The sequence below is a fragment of the Xiphophorus hellerii genome, chromosome 23 (genome assembly GCF_003331165.1).
Source record: "Xiphophorus hellerii strain 12219 chromosome 23, Xiphophorus_hellerii-4.1, whole genome shotgun sequence".
NCBI lineage: Eukaryota > Metazoa > Chordata > Actinopteri > Cyprinodontiformes > Poeciliidae > Xiphophorus > Xiphophorus hellerii.
The window spans coordinates 22,609,559-22,620,557 of record NC_045694.1 but is presented as its reverse complement, the minus strand read 5'-3'; the positions used below and the strand labels follow the sequence as shown (position 1 = coordinate 22,620,557).

General features: G+C 40.0%; 1 protein-coding gene and 1 long non-coding RNA gene across 5 annotated transcripts; one reads left to right on the top strand and one right to left on the bottom strand.

Annotated features, from left to right (window-relative positions):
* On the bottom strand, positions 1–1,355 carry LOC116714409 (uncharacterized). Its single transcript, XR_004338051.1, has 3 exons — positions 709–1,355; positions 547–593; positions 1–397 (listed from the first exon to the last, which is right to left on the bottom strand). It is a non-coding gene; the product is annotated as an uncharacterized LOC116714409 (long non-coding RNA).
* Positions 385–10,789, top strand: LOC116714408 (cytoplasmic polyadenylation element-binding protein 4-like). 4 transcript variants are annotated; one of them, XM_032554972.1, is made up of 12 exons: positions 385–514; positions 1,365–2,455; positions 2,545–2,643; positions 3,280–3,370; positions 4,987–5,037; positions 5,610–5,633; positions 6,083–6,259; positions 6,353–6,442; positions 6,540–6,658; positions 7,295–7,409; positions 7,481–7,662; positions 7,773–10,789. In XM_032554972.1, exons 2-12 carry the CDS (start codon positions 1,409–1,411, stop codon positions 7,998–8,000), a joined length of 2,223 nt encoding a protein of 740 aa, XP_032410863.1. In that variant the 5' UTR covers positions 385–514; positions 1,365–1,408; the 3' UTR covers positions 8,001–10,789. The 4 variants fall into 4 exon arrangements, with proteins under 4 accessions (XP_032410863.1, XP_032410862.1, XP_032410865.1 ...); XM_032554971.1 differs by having other exon boundaries at positions 386–514; positions 3,277–3,370; XM_032554974.1 differs by lacking the exon at positions 5,610–5,633 and having other exon boundaries at positions 386–514.
* The last annotated feature ends 210 nt before the right edge of the window (positions 10,790–10,999 follow it).

Genomic DNA, 10,999 nt, shown 5'->3' with positions numbered 1-10,999 from the left:
TTTCTTTAAGAAATTACAATTTTATATTCTTGAATGACCACAAAGTTATGAATGTTACAAAAAGTTCAAAAAGCTGCTTTGAAAGCCCACTCCACACCCCACGGGAAACAGAAACACACACACATACACATATACGGTATTTTTAATCTTCATTAATCTACCTTTCCTACAACTGCTATTGATTTCAAGCCCTCCTTATTTGGAAAAAGATGGAACTGCCATTCATTGACAATATGTGATGTGGGCGTGTGCTGACAGCAATTATCCTATCAGAGGGCAGATTACAGATAATGTGGGCGGGGCGATGTGGAGGAAATCCTTTCACAGAGTGGCTGGCGAAGGCAGCTGGAGGCGGGGAATGGAGACGGAAGTGTCTCCCCACTGGCCCAGCTGTCATCTAGAAGAGAGAGAGAGAAGACCCATTTACACCGGCTGCTTAGGAAACCCAGAAAAAGGGAAAACGCTAAAAAATATGGCAACATCTTAACGATAAGGTCATGACGGCGAACTGAAGGTAGCTATATCTGAAATAATTCAATTTCTTACCAGGCTGTTGATTCGATGGAGCTGCGGTTAAAGGCCTCGCTGCGTTACTTTTGATATGTAAAAAAAAAAAAAAAAAAAAAATGATGACAAGGATTGGTAAGTGTGTGTGACATTGAGCGTACAGGACACGAAACAGACGAGGTCGTTTAAAGAGCCACGCACCGTTTCTAAACTTGCCACTGATAAGGCTTGTCGTGTACGCTGGCGAAATTTCGAAAGACGTTAAAGCGGCTGAGGTCGTTTATTGCCTTCTGGCTGGTTTGCAAATACGCTGCGACGTCTGCTGGGTTATCGACCATTATCCTAGCTTAGCGGCTTGGTGAAGGGAACTACCCTGGAGACGTCAGCAACACTTTCCCCTGTATTTAAACGGTTGTTTTTTTGAAGAGGTCATCGCGGTAAAAGGGACGTTAGACGGTGGGTGTACGTGCTGTTCGCCTGAGTGGGGTTTAAAATGGACTCTGCGTGATTAAAAGGGCGCATGAGCAGCTGTTAGCTTTGCTGCTAGCTGCCTGACGACCTTTGGAAACGTCAGCCTGAGCAGAGCAGGCGTCCAGCAGCCTGAGTTGGTGAGGCTGGGTGTTTTCCGAGCCTGCCTGCCATAGTGTTATATTTCATCCAGGCCTCCCATGGCCTGGCCTGGCCAGTCAATGATTTAATCTCATTGATTGCATCACAAGACCAGGCAGACTGCAGCAAAGACACATTCTCTGCGTCTGGTGTGGTTATTTATTTATTATTATTATCTTTAACAGTGATCAAATGAACATGATCATGTAATCCGGCCTCTGTCTGCCTGTTCTCTACCCACGTTTTAGGATACAGAAGACTGTGAAAGCTGAAAACCTGCAGGGCGTCCTAAATGGGGGACTACGGCTTTGGAGTTCTGGTGAAGAACGGCAGTGGTAACAAATCTGCTTTCCCTGTTAGGATCCCTCCTCACCTCCAGCCACAACACCTTCAGCACTCCCCCAACCCCCCCAGCCCTCCTTCCTTTGTAAACAACGCCTGCTCCACCAATGGGGGCAGTGCTTGGCTCTTCCCTACCGTAGCCCAGCACGGTAACATGCAAGATGAGATCCTGGAGTCGGACAAGTCCAAAGCCCTGGACCTCCAAGATATGCAGGAGAAGTCCCAAGTTCAGACCCAGCCTCAGACTCTGTCTCCAGGCCAGCAGGAGGTCGGAGGAGGCCTAACGGAACTTGAGGGGGCCCATCCTGAAGATGGCTCCTTGGAGAAGGGTTCCCTGGAATGCAGCGTCGGAAAAGAGAAGTTAAGAATCGAGTCTCCGGTGTTGAGCAGCTTCGACTACCAGGACAACCTGGGAATGGCGACAAGCTGTACACAGTCCACCTCTTCCCCATCTTCGCTGACCAGCTTTAACAACTGGTCCCCTGCTGTTCCATCCAACCAGTCTCCTGTTGTCGGGGAAGATGTTGGCGCGTTCTTCGGTCCTGCTGGCTCCAACACAAACGGCCCACCTCTACTTTTCCAGAACTTCTCTCACCACGCCGGGCCTGGCTTTGGCGTAGGAGGTAGTTTCTCACCACAGATTGGACCAGTCACCCAGCACCACCCTCCTACACCCCATTCTCATGGTCAAGGGGTTCCGCAGCACCGCCGCTCCCCAGCTAGTCCTCATCAACCCCAGCCTTCCTTCCCGCCGCACCCCCATCGTGCTGGACCATTCCCCCAGCTGTCCCATCTTGCTCCTGCTCAAAACAAACCCCCGTCTCCTTGGGGAAGTTACCAGAGTCTGTCCACTCCAACGTCCACCTCCTGGAGTCCAGGTGGCTACAGTGGCTGGGGAGGCACACAAGGGGTTCGAGAGTACCGTCGGGGTGTCGGGGGAGGGGTTACTAGCCTAAACTCCTACTCCCCTTTGAAGAAATCCTTCCCCAACAATCAGGTAGATGATTACTGAGATCAGATTCGTGAACCTTCTCAGATATTTACCACCATTAAGAAAAATAACAGATCTGGTAATCTATTTTGCAGATTCCCTCGCAGAAGTTCCCCAGAAATACCTCTGGCATCAACCACAAGGGCTGGGTTGAGGACAGCATGAACCGCAACGACAGCGTCTATTCTATCCAGGTTGGCAGAGAGATGGGTTACTGTGCATCAAGTGTGTTAAGAAAGGGTTTTAAAGGAACTGGGAGTCAGTAATTCTTATGTATACTGTGCATATGTCTTGTGTGGTTTTCAGCGACAAATGTTAATCCTGTTTAGCATGCTAGTCTGTGTCGAATGCAACAAACGGGCCTTTTTAGCAAAACAGGATACGTGATAGCTAAGCCATCTAATTGAATGAATAGAAACTTGTTGAGTGTGTGCTTAGGTTCTTATCTAGATCATTTGGTTAAATGAGAGCAGTCTTATCATCTGGTCTGATCACATGTGCTTCCTCTTGTCCTGATTTAAGAAGTCTTGTGCTCCTCTGCTGCTTTGTGTGCCCTCAGCTCTCTCATATACTCGGTGGTGCGAGTCTTGCATGGTTTGTTTTACATACTGGATGAGTTTTAGGGTTTTTATTCACCTTCTCGAGTGGGATATCTTTCAATGTGGTATTACAAGAAACAATGGATAGATTCCCTTTTTTCCACTTTCACTGTACTGTCACAGGAATTGTCACTGATGGGTTTTTGTAGTTTGCCATGCCAGCTTTTGTGAGCTGCTGTATCTGAAGTGGGAAGCGGCAAGTTTAAATGTTGTAGTTTTCTCTTCCAGCAGGATAGGACACGGTCTTTTGATGGGTTCAACATGCACTCTCTGGAGAACTCCCTGATTGACATTATGAGGGCTGAACAGGATTCCTTAAAAGGTTGGTTCCCACACCAGCAATTGTTTTCCTCGCAGCTGGCTTTAGACTGAGGTTGAGGATTGGACATGAAAATAAAATAAGTGGCAGTTGTTTGGATTTCATATTTTCATTTGCGTTTGCTAACTGCAGTTAGATAAAAGTTCTTTTTGAGTTTTAGTTTGATTCCTAACTTAAACTAAATCTAGATTGTAACAATACGAGTCTTATACGGTATTTGAATAGTCAAAGAGAACGTTTCTTTAACGTTGTGTGCTGTACAAAATGTACTTCGAAAATATTGAATATTATTGCCATGCAATTAATTTATTATTAATCTTGATTATAAATTTGTAACAACGCCCTAAACAGACTTTAAAACTATTTATTCCAAGTCATGTCATTGTTGTAAAATTCACAAACAACATGTCTAGCTTGTTTTTCTGATGTCAAGCAGCAATAATGGCTACACGGATTATTACACAGTAGTAGAACAGGGCTTGGGCTTTTTCTTTTATTTATTTATTTATTTATTTATTTTTGAATAAAAACTAAAAGTGTTGCATGATGCCATCATTCCAAGTGGGAAGGGGATGAATCCAATGTGGCTCCCTCACATAAAACTTAGTGATAGCTGCAATAAAAAAACATTTATTGCACTTCCAGCACTTTATCTCAATAAATCTTTTACACACAGTACAGTGCAACCTTGAAAACACTGCTACAGCATTTTAATGTCCAAAATGCCAAAATAATACAGCATTAGTCTCTCACTATCGGTGATTATCCAAGTTATTTAGCGCGTTTTGCGAATACAGCATAACTCGACTGTAACTTGTTCCTGATGCATAATGATCAAATTTGTCTCCTGTTTTTATGAACTATTAAGAATATTGATATTTACAACTAATCCTTGTGTTAAAATCAGATTTAAATTAGTAGCACAATATTAGAAGGGGTTTCAGTTCAGTTGTCTTTACAGCACATTATTGGTTGGGTGAAATATATTTCAATTATTGCTGAATGTTGCAGGGACAATATCGATTGTGGTTATATTGGAAGATGGAACACTTTCATCAGTGTTTTCAACATTTTACATCCGATGTGGATATCAAGGAACATGAGAGAACAGAGTGAAGATATTATTTAGAGCATAATATTTAATATCTTACCAAATATTGCATCTAAGCATCTTTCATACTGCAGTGGATATACATTCTGATTCAGTGTATTTTGCAGATTAGGCTCAGTTTTACAAGTAACGCTTCAGAGGATTCTGGTCAGCATTTACTTTTTTCAAAAATCCTTTCTTTTTTTTATTTTTTATTTTTCCAAGCAACTTGTTTTTTCCCCCTCAACATTTAATTACACTAAACTTTGATTCAAACATTTTGGGAGTTTTTTTTTATTGTGTAAATTTGAATCACATTTTTATTGCCGTAATAAGGACACAATGTCGTAATATTTCTTACTCTTTTCAAACAGTTCAGATGTTTTGCCTTTGCAGCACATTACCGATTCGAAAATACTATCTGTAACCACTGTTTTGGGTAGCTTTTTCCAAAACATTCAAGTCCTTGCGCAATATTTTCTGAGGTCTCAAGATATATATTTACTTTTTTTTTCCTTTTGTCTTTTAGGACGCTACACTTTCCCGCATCAGGGTGGAGATGTGCCTCTACCTTTGAATGGTATGCAACATGATATGTAGTACTAAAGCCAAGCTGGGGCTTGAAATTGGTGTCTGCCACATGCAAACAAAAATCTTGACTTTAATTTTTGAATTTTCATGTTGATTTCTGCATCTTTAGTAATGTCATTTTAATTTGTAAACTGAAAAAAATAAATAAAATAGGAATAGAAAATGGATGTGGCACAGCCATTTTTAACCTAAACCCATGCTAGACTAAAGAAGAGAACAACTTAAAAAACAACAAAACAGTGTGTTATAATTTAATCAATAACCTTATCACGTTTTCTGGCAGAGTTGAACAAACAGTCCAGTCTTATTACATGATTTTAAAAAATGTTGATTGCCCCTCTGAGTTTAAAAGAAAACTAAAACTACTGTAAATTAAGCTTATTTAGGGAAAACATGCACAAAATTCTGTAAATTCCGATTGGTTGTTGCTTTAAAAGAAATTTTAGCTGCTGATCAATACATTTCAAGCCCTAGTAGTGTCTTTTTTTTTTTTTTTTAAACAAACTTCTTTTTTTAGTGTCTTAAAACTTATTTCAAGAGTGTTTTGTGTTTTACATGCAGCAAGAAGTTATGGCAGAAGACGAGGTAAAGCTAATGAATGTGTCTTGTTCTCCCTGATAAATTGTTGCCCCCTGTTTTTTTTTTTTTTGTTGTTGTTGTTTTTAGCCTCTTGTTTGTCTACCAAATCTTAATTTTCATTGTCCTCTCCTCAAAATAATGCCAGGGAGCCTTTCTGTTTGGCTTTACAGATTTCTTACCTTACCAAGAATTCAACCAGTTTCATAAGAACTAAATGATCAGTTCTGATACTCACTTTTACCCAATCAAAAAGATGAATAATCTGAAATAAAAAGCAACGGGTTAAAACCCGTTTTCTCTGCTTTCTTCTGCTGGTTCCTTGATATTTCATTATTTTTCATTCAACCAAAACCTTGCCCTTTATTTCCGTTTCTTGTTGTTGAAATGGTTTTGATTTCTGTTTAACATCAGTTGTGTCAAGTCAGCATTTTCATCCAAGTGATTTTCTCTGTCAGGCCACTCGTCTCTGTTCCCCATGGAGGACGAGCGCTCCTTTGGAGAGGACGAGTCCGGTGACCAGGGGCTCGCTGGCCTCGGCTCTGCCCACTGCTTTCCACACCTCAATGGTGAACGTGTGGAACGCTACTCCCGCAAAGTGTTTGTTGGAGGCCTCCCTCCGGACATAGACGAAGGTAAAAACGTTTTTAAATACGCAAGTACATTTTATTAGTTAGGAAGAGGTAGTTGTGCTGGAGATTACCTGACTATGAGTTCCGTTTTCCCAGATGAAATCACTGCCAGTTTCCGCCGATTTGGTCATCTCTTTGTTGATTGGCCCCACAAGGCAGAGAGCAAGTCTTATTTTCCACCAAAAGGTGAGTTAAGTGTGCCTCACTTCCTTGATTTATTTTATTTTTTTTGATCTGTTCAGTTAAATCACGCTCCTGATTCTGGCTGTACAACTCCTTCCAGGATATGCATTCCTGCTGTTTCAAGATGAAAGCTCTGTGCAGGCACTGATTGACGCCTGTATTCAGGAGGATGGGAAACTGTACCTGTGTGTCTCCAGTCCCACCATCAAAGACAAGCCTGTGAGTGTTTTGCTTTTTTTTTTTTTTTAACTCCTGATGGATAGATATAAACTCCTAGACTGGACTCAAAACCCATTTTTGGAATGCATCTGGACTTTCTGGTTTTCTGCTAGAATTTAACCTCGACCAACTAAATAATATCCATGTACGGTATTGTATATGTCTGTCCAGTTTTTTTAATTGTATCTTTTTAATATATATTTTTATTGTATTTTTTTTATATATATTTTGCATATTTTTCCATAACCATTTTTTGTTTTTCACCCAGTTACTGAATTTTCCATAAATATGCTTGAGTACAGTTTCCAGAGCAGTGACCGTCTGTGGCTCACCCTAACACTGAAGGCTCTCAGTGACTCTCTCCTTGACATGTCAGCTGTCTTTCCAGTGATTATGTAGAGCTAAAAATAAGACTTCTGTATTAAAAGTCCTCTTTTTTTTCTTATTGTACTTAGTGTTGTGCAATCTGTAAACTTTCAGTAACTTTTTATTTTGGCTCATAAACATCTGTTGCCCTTAATCATCAAAATTAGCAGAAATGTCCACTTGAAGTATGTCACTGTGTAAGGAAATTTGAATAATTGCCTTTTTGATATTTTAATTGTATTTACATGGAGCTTTATTTGCTTTTTGTAGGTCCAGATTCGACCTTGGAACCTTAACGACAGTGACTTTGTAATGGACGGCTCTCAGCCGTTGGACCCAAGGAAGACTATCTTCGTAGGAGGTGTACCTCGCCCCCTACGTGCAGGTGAATGAGCAAAGTTTAGTAGGCCTAAGTGAAAGGCGTTTTAATAATGTGTATTTTTTTGTTCTTTCCAGTTGAGCTCGCTATGATCATGGATCGTCTGTATGGGGGGGTGTGCTACGCTGGGATCGACACGGATCCTGAGCTGAAGTATCCCAAAGGTGCAGGGAGAGTGGCCTTCTCCAATCAGCAGAGCTACATTGCAGCCATCAGTGCCCGATTTGTTCAACTGCAACACGGGGAGATTGATAAACGGGTCAGTTTATCCGTCTCGTGCTTATCCATAAAAAGAAAAATGATCTGAATCTGCCTTTTCTTCATCCTGCAGTTTGGGTCGCCATCTTGACAGTTCTCCTCTCCCCTCAGGTGGAAGTGAAGCCATATGTCCTGGATGACCAGCTGTGCGACGAGTGCCAGGGCACGCGCTGCGGGGGGAAGTTCGCTCCTTTCTTCTGCGCCAACGTGACCTGCCTGCAGTACTACTGCGAGTACTGCTGGGCAGCCATCCACTCCCGGGCCGGACGCGAGTTCCACAAGCCGCTGGTGAAGGAAGGAGGGGACCGACCGCGACACATCTCCTTCCGCTGGAACTAAGGCTAGAGGGAGGGAGCAACGCATGATCAGGGGAGGGAGTGAGAGAAACTAGGGAAGGGGTATAGGCTGTAGTATGAAAAATAAATGCACTTTTCTTTTAAGTTAAAAAAAAATAAACTAATTTATTTTTTTTCTTATTTTTTTAAATTTGGCCGTCTAAAAGAAGTTAACAGAAAAGAGTCGAATCCCATTTATGTTTTGACATTAAGTGTGCATGAGCATATGGATGCATTAGATTTGAATTTAGATGTTTTTTCTTTTCTTTTCTACCTGAGTGTACTTTTTGTTTTCGTGTTAGTTGGCAAAGCTGCTTACATTTGTTGTTGAAAGTAACATAAGATTTAACTGAGGTTTGATCACGCCTGATTCGGTACACAAACTGTGGAAGTTGAGTTTATGAAAAGGTGCATTTTTCCTTACTTTGTGCTTGCAGGATTTAAGAACAACTGTACCATTTACCAAAGGTTGAGTGCAAATGGTTGGAACTCTTGTTTCGGATGGATCGATTTACTTTTTCCAAGATTAGTGAATAGCCTCTGGTCACGGTTTAAAAAAAAAAAAAACAAACAAAAAAAACGTCGCAAGACAAAAATCCTCCCTCGAGTTTGGCACACGTTTAAGATTGTTGGCATAAACTTTTAGGTCTTGGTTTAAAAGTTAACACTTAGAACCAGAGAGAGCAAACCAAAGAATGGCCTAAATCTGTAGTCCAAACAGTCATTGATCTGGGGGTTTATGTTGAGGTGGTCCTCTTGTTGGTTAACGGAGGCAAGGCTGGGGTTTCAGTTTGTAGTTTTCAGCTGATAAAGACATGGCCCTCAGGGCTCAGGTATTGGCAGTAGTATTTATTCACTTTATATCGTCAGGGATCTTAGCACTGGAAGCTAACATGCTAATGTAGTACTAACTAATGGGAATGCACAGTCCAGTCTCCCTGAGCTGTCCTCATGGTGTACCACTGCACGCTCTACCGTGACTGGAGCTCTCTATCACAAGTGTTGTGGTTGGATTATGGTAGTAGCTTGAATTTGCTGTCACAGAGATAAAGATATTATTTTATACATGGCCTGCTGATTTTTGTACAGTGTTTTATAGCTGATTATTTTGTCATGAACATATATACATTTATTATGCACTACTTTTTCTAAATATTTTTTTCAATTGTCATTTTAGGCACATTTTTCACAAATGGGAGAACTCCTTTTGCAATACCTCATTTTTTTCACTTTGTGGAAAAATAATTTTGTACCTTTGTTACTAAGAGATCTGCATTTATGGTAAATTTCATTTAAAGAAAGTGATTAATATAATTTTTCAATTAGCTTTTATATATTTAAGTGCTGGTAAATCTGAAAATTGTTTGTTGCATTGGTGTAATTCTGTAGATAAAAGGAAAAAAAAAAAGTAAACAGAAAAAATGAGGCTTTTCAGAAGCCTGTCGTATACAGTTCTCTCTCCTAATAAATATTATTACAGGATCCTAAGGCATGGCAAGACCTTTCTAAACTGATTTTGATAGTATTGAGTATAATCTGATATTTTTTCTCCTTGGTGTAGTCGATAAGAGTCTCATAAAACTAAATGTTTGGCTTTCAACAATGTAAAATCTTCCCTTTTGCCACCAGAGTGGATATCATCTGTTTTCAATCTTTAGATCTTCTTTCTGAAACTGCCTGTTAGTCCTACGTATTCTCGGCATGCATAAGAGATAACACGGCTAGTCATAATGCAGGACCTAACGTAATGCACTAGTTCTCCTTTTTTTTCCTTTTTTTTTAAGAAAAAAAAAGAAATCTGTTCCTTATCTCGTTGAGATTGCCTCTCTTGTAGCGTCTCTCTACACGATCGAGTCTGCCTTCCTTTACACAGACATGTTTATGCAATATAAACCGTAACAACACTTTGGATGTGTTTTTTGTAATGTATTGGACACTCAGTAGGACATAGGTGAGGAGACATGATCACTTGACTCCCCCCTGACCCCCTCCTCCTCCTTTGTGATGTGGCATGCTTTGGGACATAACCTGAATGTTATTTAATGTTGCAAGTTAACTTTGAGCCATTACGTGCAATACTTCTTTCCAGAAACAGTTCTCCGCAGTGTACGTCATTCAATCATATAAATCATGCAGTCTTTTACTTTTTTTTTTTCCTATTCATGCTGGTGTTTGTTGAAAATAAAAAAAAAATAATAATTTATACCTAAATTTATTTTGTAAACATTAGTTTTGTGCTTCTTGTTTTGCTACTACCATGCTACTGTGATTGAAAACATTGTATATACAAGGTTGATGATGTATTTGGCATTTGCTATATTTTCAACAAATGTATAACATCGTTTTGATCTGAACTTTTGTTATCTTTTTATTTTGGGGTGAAGTGTTATACTCTATCCAGTTTGAATTGCTGTAACAAGCTTCACATTTTCACATGGAAAAAAACAAAACATTGATTATGTCTTAGTGTAGCTTGATTGCTAAATTTCAATAGTTTTTAATTGAATGCTGGGAAGGTTATATTTATTAACTTTTTTTTTTTTTTACCTGATATTTTGATTTTTACTAAGTCATTTCACCTTTATATGTAAGTTCCAATTTTTATATTTTCTTCCTGATTAATTTTCGCTACAATGCAGACGTCAGTTTTTATAGTTGGTTTGTAGTATTGAAGTAAAAGACCTAAAGTCGTAAATTAATTTGCTGCCAACTGTTTGTAACTGTATGCATACATTTGAAGTATTTGTAATGTGAGATGTTGAATGAATAAAACAGCTGTGAGGAAGAAAATTATTCAGTTCTTTAAAGAGTTCTTTTTTTGTTCTTCGTTTTTGTCTCCCTCCATGTTGACAGTGCCACCTGCTGGTGTCCGGTGGTAACGCGCCTTTTAAAATCCCATTTGTTCCCGTTTGCAGGATGCCGCCTGTGAAGTACGTACCCCGGTTCGGGCCTCAGCTGAGCTCCAGTCAAAGAACCGAATTTGGATCGGACCACTTGGTTAAC